Raw genomic sequence first — 22345 nt, 5'->3', positions numbered from 1 at the left:
CACTTCCTAAGCCCATTTCTAATAATAATTATATATTAAAAGGAGGGTAACTTGATGGATCTCTGCAGATGGCAAGTGTGCATTATTACTACACAAAGGGGCCAAGCCCAATTTTAGCAAGTCAAACAGGATCAATAACAGTGAGACGCATTTATTCTACAATGGGATTTGCCTGTTGTTCTTCCACTAAATCATCCAACAGCACACTTCCATGAAACCCTGGCACAGCACTTTGCTACTTATGGATAGAAACAGGTTTCCAAACTGTGGTTTGGGTTAGTTGGCTAAAAAGCTAGCACAGGTATAATGCTAACCAATGGACTGAAATGGGAAATGCCTGCACAAGAGAAGAAGAGGAAGGAGTTCACATCCCACAAGGGCCAGACAGACAGAAAGAATGGATGTCTATAATTTTGTATACTGAAGACGTAGGGGGGAAATTAACTTGTATTAGAGAAACCAGAGAATGATATAGGAATATCAATATTTCTAATAGAAGCTGGAGAAACATTATCGATTCTTGAAATAACCATTAACACACTGTCTGCTGCTGTGAGCTTTTGGATTTACCGGTAGTTTATGGTTTGCTATTAAGTTGGCTGTTATGTTTTATGTCTACATAATTACACTTTTTTAAAAAAGAGAGCGAGGGAGGGCAGAGCACGCTTGACCACCTAACGATGACCAGATAGTGTTATATCATCATCACCATCATCATCAGGCTGATATATTCTTGCCTGTGACAATTGCTCCTCCAGCTCTACCTTCCTGCGCTGAAGAAAGGTCCCCTTCTTTTTTAAATTAAAAAAAGTTCTGCCCATTCTCCTGCACTGCCTCTTCAGCCTACAAATCCCCTGTAGCTTATTTTGTAACCTCTTGCTCACTTTCCACCTCTTTCCCAAATCTTCACGAAAAATTGCTCACTTTCCACCTCTTTCCCAAATCTTCACGGAAAAATGCTATTGAATATATGAAGTTGATTCATATCAACAATCAGGCCATTGATCACCTTGCCCAGCCCTACTACCTAAGGACATTTTAAACCAAATATGCCAAGAAACTGAGAGTATAGGGCTGTAATCCTGTGCTCACTTACAGCTTTTACAGCCATCCGTACCTCAGTACTCTCCCACACACCTCACTTCTGCCTTCATCCCCTCAAACTATGTAATGTATATTGTAATTATCCTCTAGTCCAGTGTTTCCCAAACTTGGGTCTCCAGCTGCTGCTGGACTACAACTCCCACCATGCCTAGCTAGCAGAACCAGTGCTCAGGGGTGACAGGAATTGTAGCCCAACAACATTTGGAGACCCAAGGTTGAGAAAGGTTGGTCTACTCTAGAGCAGGGTTTCCCAAACCTGGATCTCTAGCCTTTTTTTGGACTACAATTCCCATCATCCCTGATCACTTTTTCTGCTAGCTAGGGATGATGGGAGTTGTAGTCCAACAACATCTGGGGACCCAAGGTTGAGAAAGGCTGCTCTTCTAGACAATGTGCTGCTGTGAGATTTTCTGTGTACCCTGAAAGTGTATCACTTTCTGATGGCAAATTCGGTGAAGGATACCAACAGAAATTAGGCCCAACAGAAAATCCCAAATGGGGCCACAACAAAACAGGAGGGAGATAACTGCATGGCTTGGGGGCACCCCAAAGTTTGAATATAATTTTTTTAAAAAATTAAGGAAGCAAAAAAAATCTCAAAAATAGTATGACGAAGACTGAATTTATTCAGTAGACAAGAAATTGTGAGAATTTAGCAGGAAAGAAACATGGGAAGTTGGTGGTGGGCAGTAGACTGCACTGCTTGGAGGTCTTTATATCTTACAGCAGGAGTGGGGAATCTCTGAGTCACTCACCAAACACATGATATTGTGAGGCAGGTGCAGTGAGTTTTGTTTGTGTTTGTGTGTGAGAGGGGAGGAGGGAGTTGTTGGGTCAAATTAGCCATACCAATTTGTACATGTAAATTGCTTTTCATACATGGAAATTCCTTTTCCATTTAAGTTGGGCATTCACTGCTTTGGAAGATAAAACCTTTTGTCCCTCCCTCACTCCATGCATCTGAAGAGCAGAAATTTTCAGCATTAAGGAGTGAGCTGCCTCTGCGTGCATCAGGTCAGAAGGGAAAGGTGCAGAGAGGAGAAAGGATCCCAAGGGCTAAATCCAAAGTCCACTTGGAGACTGGAAGAATGGAGAGAAGGTTGGGGTAGGTACATAAAGGATGACCTAGAAAAGCATCACTACTTGAGATATTCAATTCCTAATCCAGGTCTGATTACATTAGATTCAACATCCTCTTTCTAGCGTTGCACACTAGCTAATTCTCTGCTCTACATTGCTCTCGTCTTGCTCTTATCTTGCTTGCATTTCAATGCAGAGCAGAAGAAGCAAACGTCCCTAGGGCTCCTAATTCAGTAAGTGTAACAATTATGTTACAATTTATGCATATGCATATACTGTAACAGCTACTTCAACAAATAAACCGTAGAAAATTCCTGAGAGGGAGGAATGGTGAGCTGGTTTGAGTTATAAGAAAAGGTTCAATAGAATAGAAATTGAATGCTGAAGTGACAACTGCATGAAAAACCCACCGCATAAACCAGGAGGTCCAGTGTAGTGTGGAGGTTTTGGTGTCGGACTAAGAGTGGGAAGCCCTGGGTTCAAATTGTACACTTAGACATGAAACAAACAGGGTGACTTTTGGGTGGTTGCTAGCTCTCATCCTAAACCACCTCACCCCACACAGCTTATTGGCCCAGCTCCACACTCTCTTGAAGCGTTCTTGCCCTGTTTTATTGAACTGTGGTAATGCTTCTTGCTTGCCTGGATAGACAATGTGTTTGTGGATGTTTGTGTGCATGCACTTGCAGAAACCTCTGACTTTTGCCTGGCTCGAGTGTAGCCTACTGTGTGATGGTAATAGTCTGTTTGGTTGTTTGTTTGTTTGTTTGTTTGTTCATACTTACATACATACATACCCAGCCCATCTGCCTGAGTTTCCCCAACCACTCTGAGCAGCTCCCAAGGGAATATTCAAAACACGATAAAACATCAAACATTAAAAACTTTCCTAAAAAGGGCTGCCTTCCGATGTCTCCTAAAAGTCAGGTAGTTGTCTATTTCCTTAACATCTGATGGGAGGGCGTCACTACCAAGAAGGCCCTCTGCCTGGTTCCCTGTAACTTCACTTCTCGCAGGGAGGGAACCACCAGAAGGCCCTCAGAGCTGGACGTCAGTGTCCAGGGTGGACAATGGGGGTGGAGATGATCCTTCCTCTGCTGACTTTTTGTCTCTGGGACTGCCCACCATCAGCATATGGCCCCTGGAAGGTTGTGGAGGAAGGAAAGAGGCTCTCAGAACTGGGAAAGAATCCTCACCTCTCCCTTAAACGGAAGCAACGCCAAGTTCCTTCCGTCAGACTGTTAAAGAAACCTCGTTTGCTTTTATAGATGCTGCTTTGACACGTTAAACAAAATCAGCCTGCCATCTGTCGCACAAGGACATTTAAGGAAAACTAGCGGATTTAGTGTTTATTTTGGCTCCCAACACATCACCTGTTCTCCCTTCCCTAGCATCACAAGGCAGCAAGGCCCAGGCAAAAGATACATTTTACGAATTATTCTTTGTGATTAATAGCTGTTGACTCAGGTCCAGTCTCCAATGGACAGGCCTCCTGCTGTTGTCCTTTCTTGGTTATAGCCAGAGAGCCTAGCTGATGCTCTGAGAGATTTTCCTTTTAAGAACAGAATACTGCATTCACAAATGGTAGCTGGGGAGAACATGCGTTGCTTAAAAGGGCTAAGAATAGCCCTGCCAACAAGACCTGCCGTTGAAAACTGAAATCCTTCTGAAATCTAAAAGCCAGGTTATTTGGTTCTTTAGTGGCCTGTGCACTTCAAAGCTGAAACTTTTTAAGAAACTTAACCCCTTAGTGTGCAGGCGGCATGCATAATGCAGAGGGGAATGACAAATGAAAACTTTAAACCTAAGGAAGAAAAATATCACATTGGGGTGGGTGATGGATTTGCAGGGTTTTAGGGAATTAGCAGAAACATAGTTTAACTGCTATGCATTTTTTAAAAATGGAATTGATACAGTGTATCACACCATATATTTAAAGCGCACCGAAACTGCATCATTTCTCCCCCATAATCCTCAGAATTGCAGTTTGTTAATGGTGCTGGGAACTGTAGATCTCTGAGGGGTAAACTCTAGTTCCCGTGATTTGGGGGTGGGGGGTCGGAATGTGCATTCACAGCTAGATATGAATTAAATGTTCAGCCCTAAAGTCATTTGTGGGAGTCCGTGTTGCATTAAGAAAAAGCTTGTATGGCAAAAAAGAATGTTGGCCTAGGTTGGCATCATTTCTTGGAAAGCAGCCCTTTGCCACTGGCTGGGAGCACGATCGGTACCCTCTGCGAATGGAAACCTGGAGATAATTGGCTGGCGGTTGATGGCAAGCTCTGTGATTCTGGACAGAATCCCACCGCCCTACAGCACTGCAGATGGTGAAACCTCTGGCTGCATTGTGATTTTGTCATTGCTAAACTTTGAAGGCCCCTTTTCCTTCCTGTCTGAATCTCTGGGAAGATGAAGTAAAGCTGTGTGGAGAGATGCATCAGGAGGGTTTAAGGATTTATGTAGCAGACCAAACTAATGGGAGTAACTATGGGGAGTCAAGGGAATTGTTTCAGTTGCTTTTCTTCTGCGGCTAGGATGTCATGGACCTTGCCCAGAGAAACTCTGAGCATATCTACACTACAGACTTAAATTGATTTTATCCCCTTACCACGGGGAGCTCTGAAACAGCAGATCTGGGAATCTTCAACAGGCAATTTTCAGCATCCTCATCAAACTTCAGTTCCTGGGATCTTTTTGAAGTTGCTTTGAGAATTATTTGTGGGCAGTGGCAAATAAATTCTGTAAATAGTAGCAGCAGTAATAGAAGTATTAGTACCAGCTGAGCTTTTAGGGTGAGAATTCCTCAGACCAAGGCTATGTTCAATATGCAGAGGCTGAATGCTCCTTAGGTGAACCATCAGTAGACGTCCAATCAAGGAATAAGACATATCCAAGGAATAAGACATAACCAATCCTCTTGCTGATGGTTACTACTCCAAACAAGCTAGCAGGATCAACATGACCAGGAGAGTTTGGCACTTCTAGTGCCAAATTCCTGTTTGCGCTGCTCAGAGCTAAAGTAGTAGTGGCAGGGCTCTATGAAAAAAGTTTCGAATTCTGCACTTCTGATCCAGTACGGATGCTGCACTAGGATTTGGGGGACTGGGGTTCGAATCCCTTGGCCATGGAGATCACTGGATCTCTCAGCCAAACCTACCTTGCAGGGTTGTTGTGAGGATAAGATAGGGAGAGGATAAGTTGTGTATGCCACCTTGAGCTCCTTGGAGAAAAGGTGGGATATAAATGTAATAAGAATAATCTTATGCTTCCAAAGGCCAGTTTGTGTAACATACATAAGTTATGCAACTTAAGTACATGTACATCTCATTTTCCACCATTAATTTTGGTTCTGCTAATCATGGGGAGCAGGTACGGCAGGCACTACAAAGGACATTGAAATCCTTCAACCACTGAAAACCTTGTTCCACAACCCCTGGGGCTTCTGAGGTTTTAGTAGATCTTGCCTATACATTTTCAGGCCTAACTTCACAGCCGTAAGCACACACACACACACAAAAAGTAAGGAAGTTTCATTCCATTAATTTACTGTTATATATTTACTGCTATATATATTTACCTGGACTGAGCAACAATGTTTTTTTCTTTCCTTACTTTTCCCTCCCAGATTCACATGGCTTCCCCCTGCCCCTAAGAAACGTATTTAGTGTTTCTGCAACTACCTAGTTCATGTTCTGTGATCCTTCAGCAAATAGGATAGTTTGCATCATCTTTCTGCATCATAATTTGACTAGTAGTATGGAGAATAAAACGGATTTGTTTTGTTCAACATGGTTCACGGGTATAATTCAGGTATTCTTTTTTTTGTCTGCGTGCTATTAAATGGCTAAGCAATTGGAGATGCAACATTCCCTCCGAGGCAGGAGAAAAGATAAATGAACAGGGAGGCAGCTGGTTGTAAACTGTCACAGATAGGAGTGAGAGGCGTAAACATGGTTGTTTCATCTCTTGCAGGCTGGCTGGTACCTGACTCATTGAAAGATCAGAGAACATTACAATTACATTTACGTATCTGTATCCATTATTTGATTGCATAGCAGAGAGCATTTGGCACTTGGCTTGAGTGGAGCCTTGAAAAGCCAGCCTTGGAAAGTGGGTGAAATATTTTGCAAGCCCAAAAGCCGTCACGTCTCAGGAAAAGCCTCCACTGGGCACATTCTAAGCCCGCCCACCTGCCACTCTGGCTGAATCACCCACAGCAATTACGCAGCCTCTTTCCCTCTCAGTCTTTCTTCTTCATTTGGTAGGGTGGTTCTCTCGCAAATGTTCATCACTTGATGACTGCAATATTGGGTGATGATGGCCTGCATAAAGAGTACTCCAGTGTTGTACACGTACGTGTGAACTAGTCATAGGTTTTTGCCTTCAACCTGCCCAGTCTCATACCCAGCTGCCCACAGATACATATCCCTGCTCCACCAGTCTTTTCTTCCCTCTTTATCCCCTTCTATCCTGTCACTTTCTCACTTTTCTCAACCTTTTCATGCAACCAATGTAGCACCTGGGATCAGATCAAAACATCTGCCTTTTCTCATTCACCTCCTGCAGACAGCCACCACCTGCAGCATTTCCAGCCACAGGAAGACGAATATATCGATCTCTTTCCCTACTTTTCCTACTAGACTGGGAAAAGAAACCACTGTCCGAGACTGAGATCTGTTCTCTAGTGCTGCTTGTCATTTTAGCTGGAAAGGCTTACTAAGAAAAACAATTCTACTCCATATAACTTCAAAGACAACTGCATATAAGAACAATGCTCCGTGAAACCTCAAAAGCCAGAGAGAGACTGGGAGTTGGGAGGGGGGGGACAAGGTTATAATGTTCTGCATAAGTCATAGCTCCTTCCTGTGACTAACATCAGCAGAGTAAGACATGCTAGATTTGTAGATTTGCAATAATCTGCACAAAGCTCAGATTTCAACTTTTCTTGGTGAATAGCTGGAGCTCTCTTAGAGCAAATATGTATTTTGTGACCACACAGTACATACTAACCTTCTTTATAAATACAATTTTTAAAGTATTCATGGGCGTAGGCAGGGGGGCAGTTGCCCCCCTAGAAGCAGGGCCGCTGGCCAGCCTGCCCCACTGCCCGGTGCCGCTCCTTTTCTTTTAGGTCTCCCTTCTCCCTGGCTGGCTGTGGGGCAGGTGGAGGGAAAGCCAGCCAAACACTTTGCGCGGCTCTGGGTCTACTCTTGTGTACTCTAAGATGCAGCAACAATTACTCAAAGTCTAAGGCAGAGGTCATTGCAGTGTTTGAGTCAAGTCCATGTTTTACATTTATTCCAGTTCACAAAGGGCTGGAACACAGTTCCAGCCCATGTCTTGCGTAGGGGCTCTAGGGACCAGTTCCTGAGGTGGCAGAGGACTGAGATTTCTAGTGTTCTCTTTGTTATGCTTGACGTTTGCTTGAGCTTTGTTTTTTGGAAAGCAATGCATTTGTACTACTCCTACAACTTACAGTCCTTTCACTGAAGATGCCAAGAGTTGAACCTGTGACCTTCTGCTTGCAAAAAATGTGTTCTACCACTGAGCCATGGACCCCCCAAAGAAACCTATTTTTTAAATAAATGTTTTAAATGTTGGGCTTTCTTGAAAGCTTTAACTGAAATAAATAGGATAGTTCATTTGAGAACCAACATACAGTAGAAGGTTACTCATTTCAGGTTTTGGTTATTCCAGCCTAAGACCATCTGTAATTTGAATCAAAGGCGGGTCAAGACGACTCCCCAAAACATCTGTTTTCACAGAAACAGCTGCCATGTGGTTCTTAGTTGGGTTTTGGCAAATGTGCATGATGCCCACTGGCACTTGGAGAGGTTCTATATTAAGCTTCATGCATTTAAGGGTACTGCTGGCCTCCAGAGTCAAAGCCAGTGAGAAAATAGAAATATACTAGGCTGCCTTCCTAAATTTTCATCTCTCTCCCCCTCTCTCTCCACATGCAAGTGTGATATAAGAGAAAATATACAGACACTCAAATGCTCCTCAAGGGGCGGAAGAGGGGAAGTTGCAAGGAACAGCCAGCTCAGTCAGTAGAGCATGAGCCTCTTAATCTCAGGGTTGTGGGTTCGAGCCCCACATGGAGCAAAAGATACCTGTATTGCAGGGAGTTCGACTAGATGACCCTCAGGGTCCCTTTCCGTCCTTCTGTGTTAGGAGTCCTTTCTTCCTTAACTTCAGCAGCAACAAAATATGACCAGGGAATGGTAAAATCTGGAGCTAGATCAACATTAGTGCACTGGGAGTCCGTTGGAAACAATGAATTTGCTTCAGGTAATGGAAGGGGGAGGAGAAAATGGGTGCCCAGCCAGTGATCAGTCACCCTAGGATACCTGAGCATGCGTTTTGACACCTGGTACTTGAAATCTAATTCAGGTTCTATTGATACATTTAAGCTGCAATCCTATACCCAGTCTTCCATGAGACTTACTTTTGAGATCAGATCACACTCTGAAAGACTGTAAACGTATCTGATTTAGTTTTTTGCCGTTTCACATTGACTGACAAGGGATCTCCACAAAGTGCCCCAAAATGTCTAGCTGCAAGCTTCCTGGCCACCTTCCAACATTCATAGTGAAGAGACTCTCCATTCTACTTTGGATAGCAATAAGGTGGTCTTCTACAATTCACAAGGCTGGCATAGCATAAAATTTGATAGGTCAATAAAGAACCCAGTCCTTGATACATTTCTTTTTTAAAAAAAAAGTCATGTGTTGTGTTAAATACATAAATATAATAAATGATTTAATAGACTGACTATTTCCTTTTTATTATTATTATAGATTAAAGGTAAAGGGACCCCTGACCATTAGGTCCCGTCGTGACCGACTCTGGGGTTGCGCGCTCATCTCGCATTATTGGCCGAGGGAGCCGGCGTACAGCTTCCAGGTCATGTGGCCAGCATGACAAAGCCTCTTCTGGCAAACCAGAGCAGCACATGGAAACGCCGTTTACCTTTCCACTGTAGTGGTTCCTATTTATCTACTTGCATTTTGACGTGCTTTCGAACTGCTAGGTTGGCAGGAGCTGGGACCAAGCAACGGGAGCTCACCCTGTCACAGGGATTCGAACTGCCGACCTTCTGATCAGCAAGCCCTAGGCTTACCCTTTATCAAAAGATCCCAGGGTGATGTACAACATTAAAACATTTTACAGAGCATAAAAAACATTATACAAAGCATAGTAATAGGCAGCGTAATAATAAAATAATCGTAATAACTGCCCCCCTTACCTTTAACCGGCGCTATGTTATTTAATGGCCAAAGGCCTGGGTAAAGAGAAATGTTCTTGCCTTGTGCCCAAAGATATGTAATGATGGCGCCTGGTGAGCCTCCCTGGGAAGAGCATTCCGCATTCAGGGCACCACCATAGAAAAGGCCCATTATCATGTTGCCACATCACACCAAATTCAAGAGGGGCACTCTTGAATGCACAATCCTCACCTGCTTTGCTGTTTGATTCAGCTGTGGTACCATTTAGCCTGTGCTGACAGAAAATGAAGATAAGCCAGGGATGGGGAATCTGGGGCCCTCCAAACAGTGGTGGATGTTGTCCATTAAGACTAGAAAGCAGGGTGCCCAACCACAGGGGGCACCAGAGCCAATGACAGAAATAGTCATCCTCTTCCCTGCTCAGTTCTGCAAGGGGCAACACAGAGACTGAGGGGGAAGGCAACCAGTGCCACCCCAAACCCCAACTGGTTTTAAGATGACAGGCAGGTGCAGCCTGACTGAAGTTGGGGGGGGGGGTAGTGCCCCATTCTCCCTAATGGACCAGCCTCCAGATATTGTTGAACTCAAACACTCATCAGGCTCAACCACCATGGCAAATTGCCGGTGATGGTGGGAGTTGTAGTCCAATAACATCAAGAGGCCCACATATAAGCACTCTTATAACATGCATCCAACAAGGGGACCACCACAAATTACCACACAGCCAAAGTTTTTCCTCCCTTCAAAACAAACAAAATGTAGCTGGATTCTAGTTCCAATCAGTTGTATCCCCGGAAAAATGCTCACGATGATGGGAGTTGTAGTTTAGCCACATTTGGAGGTCCACATGTCCCCCAACCCCGATATCATACTGTCCAACATTTCTCCAATGAAAATAAGGATGTCCTATTCAAATAATTATAATTATTATCATACCCTGCCCATCTGACTGGCTTGTCCTAGTCACTCTGGGAGGCTTGCAACATATATAAAACCGTAATAAAACATTAAAACAGGGCATTCCAAGGTCAAAACATAAACCGAGACAGCTTCTGGAAATCAGGGGCTGTCCCTGGAAAACAGGGACACTTGGAGGGTCTGCGGTATAAGTAAATAAACAATCCTCAAGCCAAGGTATTGGGCTTTACTATGTAAGGGCAAACTGTGCCCATGCCTTTTCAATGGTTAACTGCTATCAAGTGACTTAAGGTAAGGGTTTAACTGCACCAGGTATGGCTTTAGCACCTTATTGTGCCCACAGCCTGGTTGAAGCAAGGCAACTTTGGATCAACTCCAGATGCTGCCAACATTATCCAGAAGACTGAAAAGACTCCATGACATGGCAGGCCTGAGCCACAAGCAGAGTCATGTGCACCTCAGGTCACCCTGACCTGGGTTCTGAAGGTGCAGTGCAAACAGACCAGCTGGAAAGATCACAAGAAATTCAGACGATTATGGAATCAACCAGTAACCACGGACATTCCCTTCCAACGCCGAAATGTCCACAGTGCAAAATGAGCATGAATAGTACAAATGGGCAGTGTTTTATGGGACCTTCAAGAACATGCCTGGAATGTGAGGAGGGGGCTTTCCCCCTTTCCCTCCCACCTTGAGGCCTTTCTTCTGCTGTGCTATATTAGTGGGATCAGATTTAGGGCTGACAACTAGTTGTGAACCTGAGCATTTGATTACTACACAGTAATGGGAAACCAGGACCCAAGGTAAGGGAAGAACATCAATCACAATACATATTTCTCGTTAGATTATACAAGCAAACAGTACTTCATAAAATTGCAGTTATACTTTTAAAAACTGACATTAATAATTCAATTCATATCTTTAATAGAGAAATCACTAGGGCTTGCTGATCACAAGGTCGGCGGTTCGAATCCCTGTGACGGGGTAAGCTCCCGTTGCTTGGTCCCAGCTCCTGCCAACCTAGCAGTTCGAAAGCACGTCAAAATGCAAGTAGATAAATAGGAACCACTACAGCGGGAAGGCATAGCTGCCAAGTTTTCCCTTTTCTCGCGAGGAAGCCTATTCAGCATAAGGGAAAATCCCTTTAAAAAAGGGATAACTTGGCAGCTATGCGGGAAGGTAAACGGCGTTTCCATGTGCTGCTCGGGTTTGCCAGAAGTGGCTTTGTCATGCTGGCCACATGACCTGGAAGCTATACGCCGGCTCCCTCGGTCAATAATGCGAGATGAGCGCGCAACCCCAGAGTCAGTCATGACTGGACCTAATGGTCAGGGGTCCCTTTACCTTTACCTTATATATATATATATTACTCTGCTCTGCTGACTGAGCTATCCCAGCTACAAGTAGGGATTCACACAATTGAATACTTCTCTATACAAGGGGTAGGGGGGCCCTGGAAAAGAATGGCTATGTAGACTCTTCCCCCCTCCCTGACTTACTAGTTGTTGTTTTTAAAATGTTCAATAAAAATTTGGGTTTGTTTTTGGCTTTTGTAGGAAGGAACACTCAGTTATGTGAGCTCCCACCTGCAGTTTGAAGTGGTAAGGTAAAGGTAAAGGAACTCCTGACCATTAGGTCCAGTCGTGACCGACTCTGGGGTTGTGCGCTCATCTCACATTATTGGCCAAGGGAGCCGGTGTATAGCTTCCAGGTCATGTGGCCAGCATGACAAAGCCACTTTGGCGAACCAGAGCAGCACACGGAAACGCCCGTTTACCTTCCCGCTGTAGAGGTCCCTATTCATCACCTCTCAGTGAGAACCAAACTACATGTTATTCCAGACCAATGGTTTATCTTCTGTCTAGCCTTAAACTTAACACAGCCACAAGGAAGGAGAGGCTGCTAATTTGAACAGGGAAATGGCTTAGGGATTTTCAACTCTGTTCCCCCATCCTACGGTGCCAGTCTAAACCACATACCCCCAAGCTGCTATTTGAGATGAAATGATAATGCAGGCAACTGCATTCCACCCACCAGCAAAATGTAAGAAACAGGGGTGAGGAGGGAAGGGATTGGGACAACAGTGCAGGGAAGGAACGGTTAAAATGCCTCCAGGTTGCATGTGAAGTCCAATTAGCAGTTCCTTTCCCTCACTATAGCTGCATTTAGTAAAAGCAAACAGAGGAAGATTAATCAACTACTAATCTCCTGATGCAGCATGCAGTGAGAATGAAGCCATGGGAACTAGGCCCTTATGTTCAAAATGATGCTTCCTAAAAATAAAAAACAACCCACACTGTATACAATACCAGCATGCTTTGCCAGGAAAACAGCTAGAACCTCTCTCTCTCTCTCTTTCTCCCTAGTATGTTCATTTGTATGATTTGCAAGGAGGAGGATTTTATGTGGGAGAGATTCAAGCATTTGACACTTTCCAACACTTGCAAACTGAAATGGATAACGTGGGTCTTCTTTGGCTGATCTGCTTCTCCCTCTTGTATGGAAGCAGTGCCTTACATCCCAGTCAGACTTCCTCCACCTGCTGCCCTCCAGATGTTTCAGACTGCAGTTTCTATCATCCGTGACCATTAGGCACATACTGCCTGGGGGTTATGAGAGCTATTTTTATCATGTATTTTTAATGCTGTGGAAATCCCCCCCCCCGAGATGGATGAAGGGTGACACAAAAATATAAATAAATAAATAACGACAACTACAACTACTACAACACCACCACGGAATATAAGCACCTCTCGAGGATTCGTTGGGGAAATTCTGTGGAGGGAGCCATAATAAAGAGGTTTGTATTGTAGAATATGCTCCCTGCCCCAACATATACCCTTAAAAGAACAACTCTGTTTAGAAAATCCAGGTGTCTTTGGAAATCTCCCACTTGCTCTCCTTTGCCCTCTGCCAGACAGACATTCACAGATCTGAATTTGTTTGCTCCCAGGCATAAAATCATTTCTCCACACGGCGGAAACCAACCCTCACATAACTAAGATGTGTGGGATTGAAAGCAAGGGGTGTCACCCAGGAAAGAGCAATCTTATTTATTTATTTATAATTTTTTGTTTCAGCTACTTTGTATTTCCTTTCGCACATTGGAGGGCTGACTGTTCCTAAATATAGTGAAAGCTTTTGCTTTGTTCCATTCCCTGTTGGAAATAAACCTTACCCATTCTCCCTTTCTTGCCTTTCCATTGTACCATGGCATCAGAAATGGCTGCAGCCAGTGCCAGCCCAAGACATTTGTCTACCTGAGGCAGAACAGCATTACAGCATAGCACCTCAAGGTGCAAAGTATCCACAGCTAAACAAGTTATTTGGGCAGTAACAAGGCAGAAAAATCCAATAAGCGGGGATTTGTGTAGACCCCTTAATGGCAAAAAAAAAAATGCAACAACAATAAATGAAATAACACAATTTCCTGATTTTTAATGACACACCAAAACACTGCCAGAGGTGCATGCCTCACTTTGCCTAATGTTAGGGCCCTGGTTGGGGCTTTCTAACATATTGAGAAGATGGAGCATTCAGAAAATTAGAGAAAAGAGCTCTCACAAGAGTGGAAACTGAATGCATGAAAGCATACTAGGCATTTCCCAACCAGTACTGGTCTGAAGCTCATATGGCTGAACAGTGACGAAGGAGAGTTAGAAGAAAAAGAAAACAAATCAAGTTTCGCTGAAATGAAGACAGCCCAATGGCCATGTATTTTGTAAATGTGGACAATTACTCAACCAAGGGACACATTTTGATGATATGAATTGTATATTTAAAACAACAGACCAGAAGGACACACAGGCCTTTCAATGACAGTAATGTTAGCTAGAAAAAGGCAGTAAGAAAACCTACCCAATATGTAACCCGGCCAGGAAACATCAACAATATATGGCATGTTCAAAAATAATGTTCAACTGTGCAATACCGGTATGTGCTTTCAGTTTTGAATGAGAAGGCTTCTTTTCAAAGACAGTTTATGAAGTGTCAGCTATTAGCTTGCTCAGGGGCTTAGGGAGGGCAGCATGCCAGGAGGAGTACCATCTCTGCAGTTTCTCTTGGACTTTAAGCACTGCACAGTAAAGCACAATTCAGCCACCCTGTACTACTGATGGTGAATGAGCAAAAGTGGAGATGTGTGGCTCTCCAGATTTATCAGTGACAGTGATCCATGCGACGGTCACCTCCAGGCTTGACTACTGTAATTCGCTCTACACGGGGCTGCCATTGAAGCTGTCCCAGAAACTCCAGCGGGTGCAGAATGCTGCAGCGAGGCTCCTCACAGGGTCCCTGCCATGGGAGCATATTCACCCAGTGCTTTTCCAGCTGCACTGGCTCCCGGTGGAGTATTTAAGGTGCTGGTTTTGACCTTTAAAGCCCTTTACGGCCTAGGACCCTTGTACTTCCGGGACCATCTCTCCCGGTATGCCCCGCGGAGGACCTTAAGGTCCATAAACAGTAATACCTTAGAGGTCCTGGGCCCCAAAGGAAATCAGATTAGCCTCTACTAGAACCAGGGCATTCTCAACACTGGCCCCGACCTAGTGGAACGCTCTGTCTCCTGAGACCAGGGCCCTGCGGGACCTGATTTCTTTCCACAGGGCCTGTAAGACAGAGTTGTTCCACCTAGCATTTGGCCTGGAGCCAACCTGATTCCCTCCCCCATTTTCCCTTTCTTTTTCCCTTTTGTTTGAGGCTGCATTTTTTTTTAATTTTTAATTTAATTTTGATATATTTAGTCTTGTTGTTGAGTTGTATTTTAACCAGTTGTTTTATATTTGGTGTTAGCCGCTCTGAGCCCAGCTTTGGCTGGGGAGGGTGGGGTATAAATAAAAATAAAAATAATAATTATTATTATTATTAGAGAGATACTGCAGGGTTAACTGCCCGGGGAAGTGGGCCATATAACTAGAAGCCCACTCTGGCTGTAGAAATTGCTAATACTGCCGGACATTCAAGGGATGGAAACTTGTTCCTACAACCAAGTCCACAAGGATGACTTGGCAGCCCACAGAAGAACTATAGGTACTTTGTTCAGTTCTGTAACTTTGGGATCAGGTGGTCAAAGGAAAAATAGGTAGTGCTGGTAATCATCTCCGAACAATTTTTGGGTATTTGCTGCCTTCTGGACTTCCTTAAATATGTTTCTTGCAACAAACAAAGGAAAGCACTTGAATATATTTATGAATATATATAAACATACAGAGAGAGAGAGGGAGAGAGGGAAAAAATACTCCTTCAGACCTATCTAGCTATTTGGCTTTCCTTTCTGAGGAGCCAGTTCTCTTCAAAAATATACATTTGTCATCATATAAATAGAGATGAGTGTTACAGCCCCAACAAATCTTTCTTTCCAAAAACTCACATTTCCATTTCCCCTCCACAAAAAGAATCTCTTCAGCGGGAAAAGGCTATTGCTGTTATTTACTTAGCAAGTCAAACTGAATTTTAAAGCTTCACATTACCCCATACCTTACGATAGCATCCTTTCCAGAGAAAAACCAGTTTGAAATGATGGCAATTCATCTGCTGGAAGATCACAGGAGCTTTTAGGAAACTCTGAGCATTCTACAACCTAACTACACCCTCCCCCAAAAAAACAACAACTCAGAAATTAGTAAGTAATTGCACAAGATGCAATTCATAAAGCATACTTGAGCTCCCACCTATTTTGATCGGGTTTAGATGCACCTAACTTTCTCAAGGTTGCATTCATAATTCTCAGCATAGCAGTGTTATTTCTGTCATCACACAGACACACATACTTCCCTACTTCATAACCACTTTCAAATTAAAAATAAAAGTCAATCCACGTTTGCACAGCCAGGTTATGCCATATCTTGGGGGAAGCAGGGGAAGCCGATAGCTGAATGTCAAATCATGACAGCAACCTAGCAACCATATATATTTAAAAGGTTTGGGTGCTTTTTGTGTAGCTGGGTGCCAGGAATAGCTGAAGCAGATCTATTCTTCCATTCGTAATCCGAAAAATGTGAAAAGGGGAAGGGAGAAACTCCAGCTGCTGGTCTATTTTGGAGGGTCCAAATAGCCTGTCAGATGCCACGTTAGCAAATATAGAGCATTAACACTGTTTTAGCTAAAAAGCATTCTTGCAAAGATCCTCATTATACTCTGTTTCCTAGCCTTCAAAATGTGATGGCATTTTAAGCATATTCTACCTTCTGGGTAGCTATACATAAAACTGAATGGGGAAATCCTAACAAGGCAGCTGTAAGCCACATTACACATCTTTTGGAGTAATCCCACTGAGCAGGAAATGGCTGTTGGCTTCACTGTTCACCTCAACAAGAATCTCAAATCCACAGTGGGGAAATATTTTTATTAGGACCTGCCCAAGCCTCACAAAATAACAATCAAGGTTTTGAGTTCTCCAGAATTCTTCATCAGGCTATGTATGCAAAGGGGTACTGGGACGGGAATGAGAAAGAAAAAGTTGGCATGATGTTAAAGTCCTTAGCAAGAGTCGAGTCATCCCTTTACAGGAAGTTGGCAGTGAAGAGGCAACACTTTGTTTCCCTGAGACATCCTTTTTGAGCTTTTTCTTGATGGATTTTTTGTTTAAGCTGACATGCTCCAGGTCTTAGTGGGCCTGTCAAGGTTGAGGAAGAAGAGAGATGGCAGGGTTGGCGCTGCTCACATTCACTGCCCTGATTCACACATATCTGCTCATCACTTGATGATAAAGGAGACGTTTCACATCTCAAATGCAACTGAGTCCATTCACATGCCGAGCTGCACATCTGGCAATGACATGCATATGTGAATGGGCCCAGAGAGGGACAACCAAGAGGGAGTCACCAATGCAGAAGGATAACGATTATCCAAGTCAAAAGGTTCAAACAAATATATATGAAAAATAAGCTGCCTTGGAACAACTTTACTATCTTTTCACCTTTCAGCAGTGGTCGCCCCCATCACCCTCAGGTGTACGGGGAACAGAAGCAGCATGAACCAAGAAACTTTGCTTATACCAAGTTCCATCATTTGCCAGATTTGATGGAGAACCTTTGGCCCTCCACATGTTGCTGAACTACAACTCCAGCCACCCCGGGCCATTGGCCAAGCTTGCAGGGGCTGATGGGAGCTGAAGTTAAGCAACATCGAAAGGGCCAAAGGTTCTGCATCACTGATATAACACATGAAACATTGGTGAGAGGTGTGGATATTCCACAGGTGTTGGCTTTCCAATCGTATTTTTTTACTTTTAGTCTCACAGCAGCAGAGACCTACACCCAGTGAGCAGGAGATGGAGTCGGGCAGCAAAATGCAGCGGCTGGCTGACTTGCTCAGTGTAGCTCATGGCTCAGTATGGCTTGTTTTGCATTAAGTGGTATGGGACTTCTTTTGCTCAAGTGGAAGGCAGAGGGCTCTAGAGGCAGTGTCTGAACTTCAAGGGACTAAGGCTACAATCCTGAACACAATGAGGCTGCTTAAATCCTACCAGTCAATGGGATAGGAGTAACCCAACTATGCAAAGGATAGCCACCGACTGACCCAGTCCAGAGAAATTTACATAGCAATCCTTTGCAAGTCTACAGAAATCTAATTCTCACTGTGTTCCATGGGCTTACTCCCTAATAATTGTGGTTTAGGACTGCAGTCCTAGCTATGCTTCCATCCCACTGAAATCAACAGCACAAGTTAGTTGTGACCTGCCATTTCAGTGGGTCTCAGGAGTGAGAAGCTTTCTCTGGATCAGGGACAATATTTCCAAGAACAGTCCTAGGTAGGCTGTGGCCCAAGTCTGGGAGCCTAACACACAATTGCAGAAGTAAATTCCATTGAAATCAATGGGAGGCTTGCACCCAAAGTAACTGGAGAGACCACAAAATATTCGGTCCACTGAAATCATTCAGCACAATCCTGTGGGAAGCCTTCCTGCACAAGCACCAGCAAAAGAAACAACAGCTGTGTGCTCCTCTGTAGCTCCCTGCTTCTTTCAACGGAGCTTGCATGGGAGTAACCCCTCACAGGATTCTGCCCAAAATGTGTTTTCGGACAGCCAAAATCCCAACTGTCTTGAGTTAACTGAAGGCATTGGGCAAGGATCCCATGGATTTCAAAGAGGGTGAGATACTCAAAATCCTAGCTCCATCAATACCTGTGTGTGGATTCAGACCTGTCCCCGTCCCCTGTCCCCCCGCCACCTATTGCTCAGTTATTTTACTTGACAATTTTCAGCAGTCACCTTAAGGGGGGCAATGTGGCCAGGTCTCTTCCGCAACAATACTTTTGGCAAGCTAGAATGTTTCTGCCTCTGCAGTGCTTATGGAATCTACCCTCCATGACAGATGACAATTGCACATGGATTCTGCTTACAAAGAAGGGAAGAAAGAGCCATACAGAGTGGCTCAGTTTGAATTCTGACCTTACAGGGAGGAAGATTTTGTTTAAATGGGAAGAAACAGGGGTGAATGAGAAAGGGTGGGCAGTGTGAGATTGTTTCAGGAATATTTCCCCATTTAAATGTCTTCTTTGTGTTCTGTTTATATGTATTTTCACAGTTTGCCATCACTTCTGGCAAGTATTACAAATGGCAAATCTCGAATTCCCCCTTTCCTCACCAAAATGCATTCACTGTCATTAGATCTAACATGAATGGGCAGTAAAACTTGAATTGGATTATACATATTCTGAGTTACCATTTGTAACTTTGGGGGGCACCAAATCCACGTTGTTGACTAGTTTATCCATTGATTTGTTACCACCTATGGCTAAACCAAACAAAATGTGATTTGGACCTAGCAAAATCGACAGTACTTGCCATTAGAAAGCCAAACCCATCCAAGTGCAAGAGAGACCTGGCAGCAATAATAGAGCAAATTGGCTAGCAAGTTTATTATTGCCAAGGTGTGTTTCCTTTTCAGCCTGTTGTGTGAGGTGGGGAGGAGTAGCTGAAGCATCATTCAACAAGGAAAAGGGGAACCACCACCACTGGTCTGAAGACTCCCTGTCCACTTCAGACAAAAGAAGTCTCAACCTTTGAACCTCAGCTCACCCAGGACCACTACTGAACTGCTGGTCCAACACAATTTTATCCAGAATCTGAGGCTATTGCCTTTTGAGGATTTCTTTAACTTTTCATGCAGCAGCAACAACAACAAAGGCCCACTGCTCTCCTAGTACCAAAGAAGCAGGAGGCAACCTGGGGCAGCAAACACACAACAAACAACTCTTGCTGAACTGATGATGGTTAGAAGGCAGGAAGTTGAATTACTGTCATCTGTGTTAGAGTAGCAATAAACCTTTGACGTTACTCTGACTTCTATTAACGCTAAAACTCAGTATATGGAAAACAGTATCAGAAGAGGAAGAAAGGAAAAATGGAAGGGGGAAATGAAGAAAAATAGTAAACAAGGGGGCATGGGGAAAACATAGAGAAGGGAAACAGTAAATTAGAAAGGACCAAAAGAAGTGAAGGAAAGAAGATGAATCTCCCCATTCCTTGCAGTTTACTTGGGACTAAGGCTGCAGTCCCTGAGTCCTTTGAAAGAAGAGCTTCTGAAGAAACAGGTTTAGGTCTGAGCTGCGTGTGACATTCAAAAGCACTTGCTCTCCTAAGCAGATGCCCTCAAGAATGAAGCCTCTGAACTCACTGGGACCCCATTTTCCTGTCAACAGGCGATTGCAAATAATAAAGGAGATAGAAGGGCCTCTTCACACCTTCTGCAGGTGTAAACCCTCACCTTCCCCCCACTCCACGGCCATTCGCAGCTCCCTGGAGAGGACAACTGCAAGACACGCGAATGTGCGCGCTTTGCACGACTTCAGCGTCCCGCCTCGCACTAGGCAACGTCTGAAGCGGCCCTCAAGCGGGAGAACCCGGGAAAGAAGAGAAACCGTTACCTTCTCCTTGCCCCCACAGTGGCAGCAGACGGTCCACAGGTACTTGAGGGTCCTCCAGAGCAGGATAATAAAGAGTCCCCCGAAAAAGGTGACCATGGACGAGGCCAGGAAGGCCCACCACATGCGCTGCCCGCTGTCGCAGGGGACCTCCATGGTCATGGGGATGATGACCGCGTTGATCGCCTTGGCGGGCGCCGAGGAGGAGTCCGCGTTCAGGTTGCTGCTGGCGCTGATGGGGCTGTTCATCTTAATGCCGCCGCTGCCGCCGCCGCCGCCTCCTCCTCCCGAGTAGTAGCTACTGGAGCCGCTGGAGCCGCCGCCGCCGCCTCCTCCGCCGCCGCCGCTGCCATTTGCCATGGCTAACAGCGGGCAGGGCGCGCCGCCGGGGCCCCGGGGAGCTCCCGCTGCTGCTGCTGCCGCCGCCAGCGCCCTCGGCCAAGCCCATCCCCAGCCATAGCGCTGCTCTTCGGCTGGGAGGCGCGCAAGCCGAGCCTCAGCGCACGTCCAGGCAGGCGGCCGCCCCTCGGCACCTCTCGCTCTGGCGCCTTCGCTGCCGTGCGCCTTTCCTTCCAAGATTCCGGCGCGAGGGAACCGAGCGGGAAAAAAAGGCGCCGCCGCCGCCTCCTCCCGTTGGCCAAATCAGCGGCTCCCCCTTCCCCCCACCCCCTCCCCGAAATCAAGCCAGCAGCCACCCCTCGCGCCGGCACCTCACGACGCCCGCCACGAATGGGAGAAGGCGGGCGGGCGGGCAGACGCGCGCAGGTCCCGGCTGAGATCCGGGATTCGTCCTTTGGTCGCCTCACGATTTGAGCGCCAAGGCGGAGAGCGACCCCTCGTCAGTCGCGCCCTGTCTCTCTCTCTCCGCCGACCGGAGAGTGAGCCCACGCAGCCCTGCTCGTTCGGCGTCTCCCTCCGGCAAGTCCAGCCCCTTCCTCTCTCCTAATTCAGCCTCCTCCACTCGCCCAGCCGGGCTTGCGTCGTTGCTGCGGCGGCCGCCGCCTCGGCTGCCATCCTCGGCTGCTGCTGCTGTTGCTGCCACACGGCCGCCTCCTCCTCCTCGCCGCCCGTTAGCAACGCGCCCAGCCCGCCGTTGCTGCGCGCCTCAGCTTCCCGGGCAGCTGGCGTAGGAGACTCGCCGGGCGCGCGGAAGGAAAGCGGCGTCTTGTGATTCGGCCGCTGGGGCGGCTTCGGCTCCCCAAGAAGAAGAAGGGGCTCTCCTCACGGCTGGAGGCCGAGCGCGGACGGCTCCCCCCGGGCCAAGCTGCTGCCTCGTCTCGGGTCTCTCTCCAGGCTCCCCCTTGCCTCCTCCCAAACGGCCCTGCGCGCTTCTCGGAGGCTGCCTCGAACAGATGGAGGCGAGCAAGGGAGCGAGCGACGCGCTTTACAGGTAGCGGCGCAGCAGCGGCGGGAGGAGCCAAAACGCAGGCTGCCCGTGTGACCTGTCGCTTCAACAAGTCCTCCTCGCACCACACGGAGGGAGAAGGCGAAGGGCTCCGCGCGTTGCTTGGACGCGGAGCAATTCGAAGGGCAGTGGAGGCGGCGGCGCAAGAGGGACGCGCAAAAAAACCCTGCGCGATCCTGGCACTTGCTGAATGGCGTGACGCACTGGCTGTCACTCTCTTCTCTCGCGCGCTCCCCCTCCCCTAGCCTTTACTCCTCCCGCTCGCTAATACGGTTGGAGTCCCAATACACCGATGTTTTCCCAGCCGCTCTCTTTTTCTCAGCAGAACTCAGTGACTTGCATACCCAATGCTCGGGCCGGGGAGGAAGGACCCCAAATGGCAAGAAAGGCGGAAGAGAAGAGCAGAGATCGGGCTCCCTACACCCCCGCCCGGCTCGCCTCTTGTGTTTGCCATTCATTCTTTCTCTGTCTTCCTTCGTTCTCCATCGGAGGAGCAACGAGACATAGGGAGCAACCCGAGAGGGACACGATCCCCGCCGATTAAAGGCTGCTCTTGAAACCCAGCGTTCGGCTGGGATGGTTGGTGTTGTTGTTCTTTATCGCGGCCCAGATCTGAAAGCAATCTTTGGCTGAGGGCAGGGAAGGAGGCCGTGGGTTCTGGGAAAATGAACGAAAGCAGCGAGCCGGATCTTGTGCCACGGTTGAGTTGCAGAAACAGGTGCTTCGCGATGCGAGGGAGGGG

General features: G+C 46.2%; 1 protein-coding gene across 7 annotated transcripts in view; it reads right to left on the bottom strand.

The window, feature by feature from the left end:
• LOC118096077 (calcium-activated potassium channel subunit alpha-1) overlaps window positions 1-22114 on the bottom strand; it is a 550308-nt gene extending 528194 nt beyond the window's left edge. For 2 of the 7 annotated variants that reach the window (XM_035137303.2, XM_035137304.2), the window contains exon 1: window positions 20202-21845. In XM_035137303.2, coding sequence (XP_034993194.2) covers window positions 20202-20558 — 357 coding nt within the window. In that variant the 5' untranslated portion in view covers window positions 20559-21845. Of the gene's footprint in view, window positions 1-20201 lie in introns of all 7 variants that reach the window. The other 5 variants (XM_060275029.1, XM_060275027.1, XM_060275028.1 and 2 more) reach the window with 5 other exon arrangements.
• Window positions 22115-22345: the final 231 nt, after the last annotated feature.

Source organism: Zootoca vivipara, chromosome 5 (assembly GCF_963506605.1).
Source record: "Zootoca vivipara chromosome 5, rZooViv1.1, whole genome shotgun sequence".
Classification (NCBI taxonomy): Eukaryota; Metazoa; Chordata; class Lepidosauria; order Squamata; family Lacertidae; genus Zootoca; species Zootoca vivipara.
The sequence above is the reverse complement of the archived record's forward strand: the minus strand, read 5'-3'. Positions and strand labels throughout refer to the sequence as shown.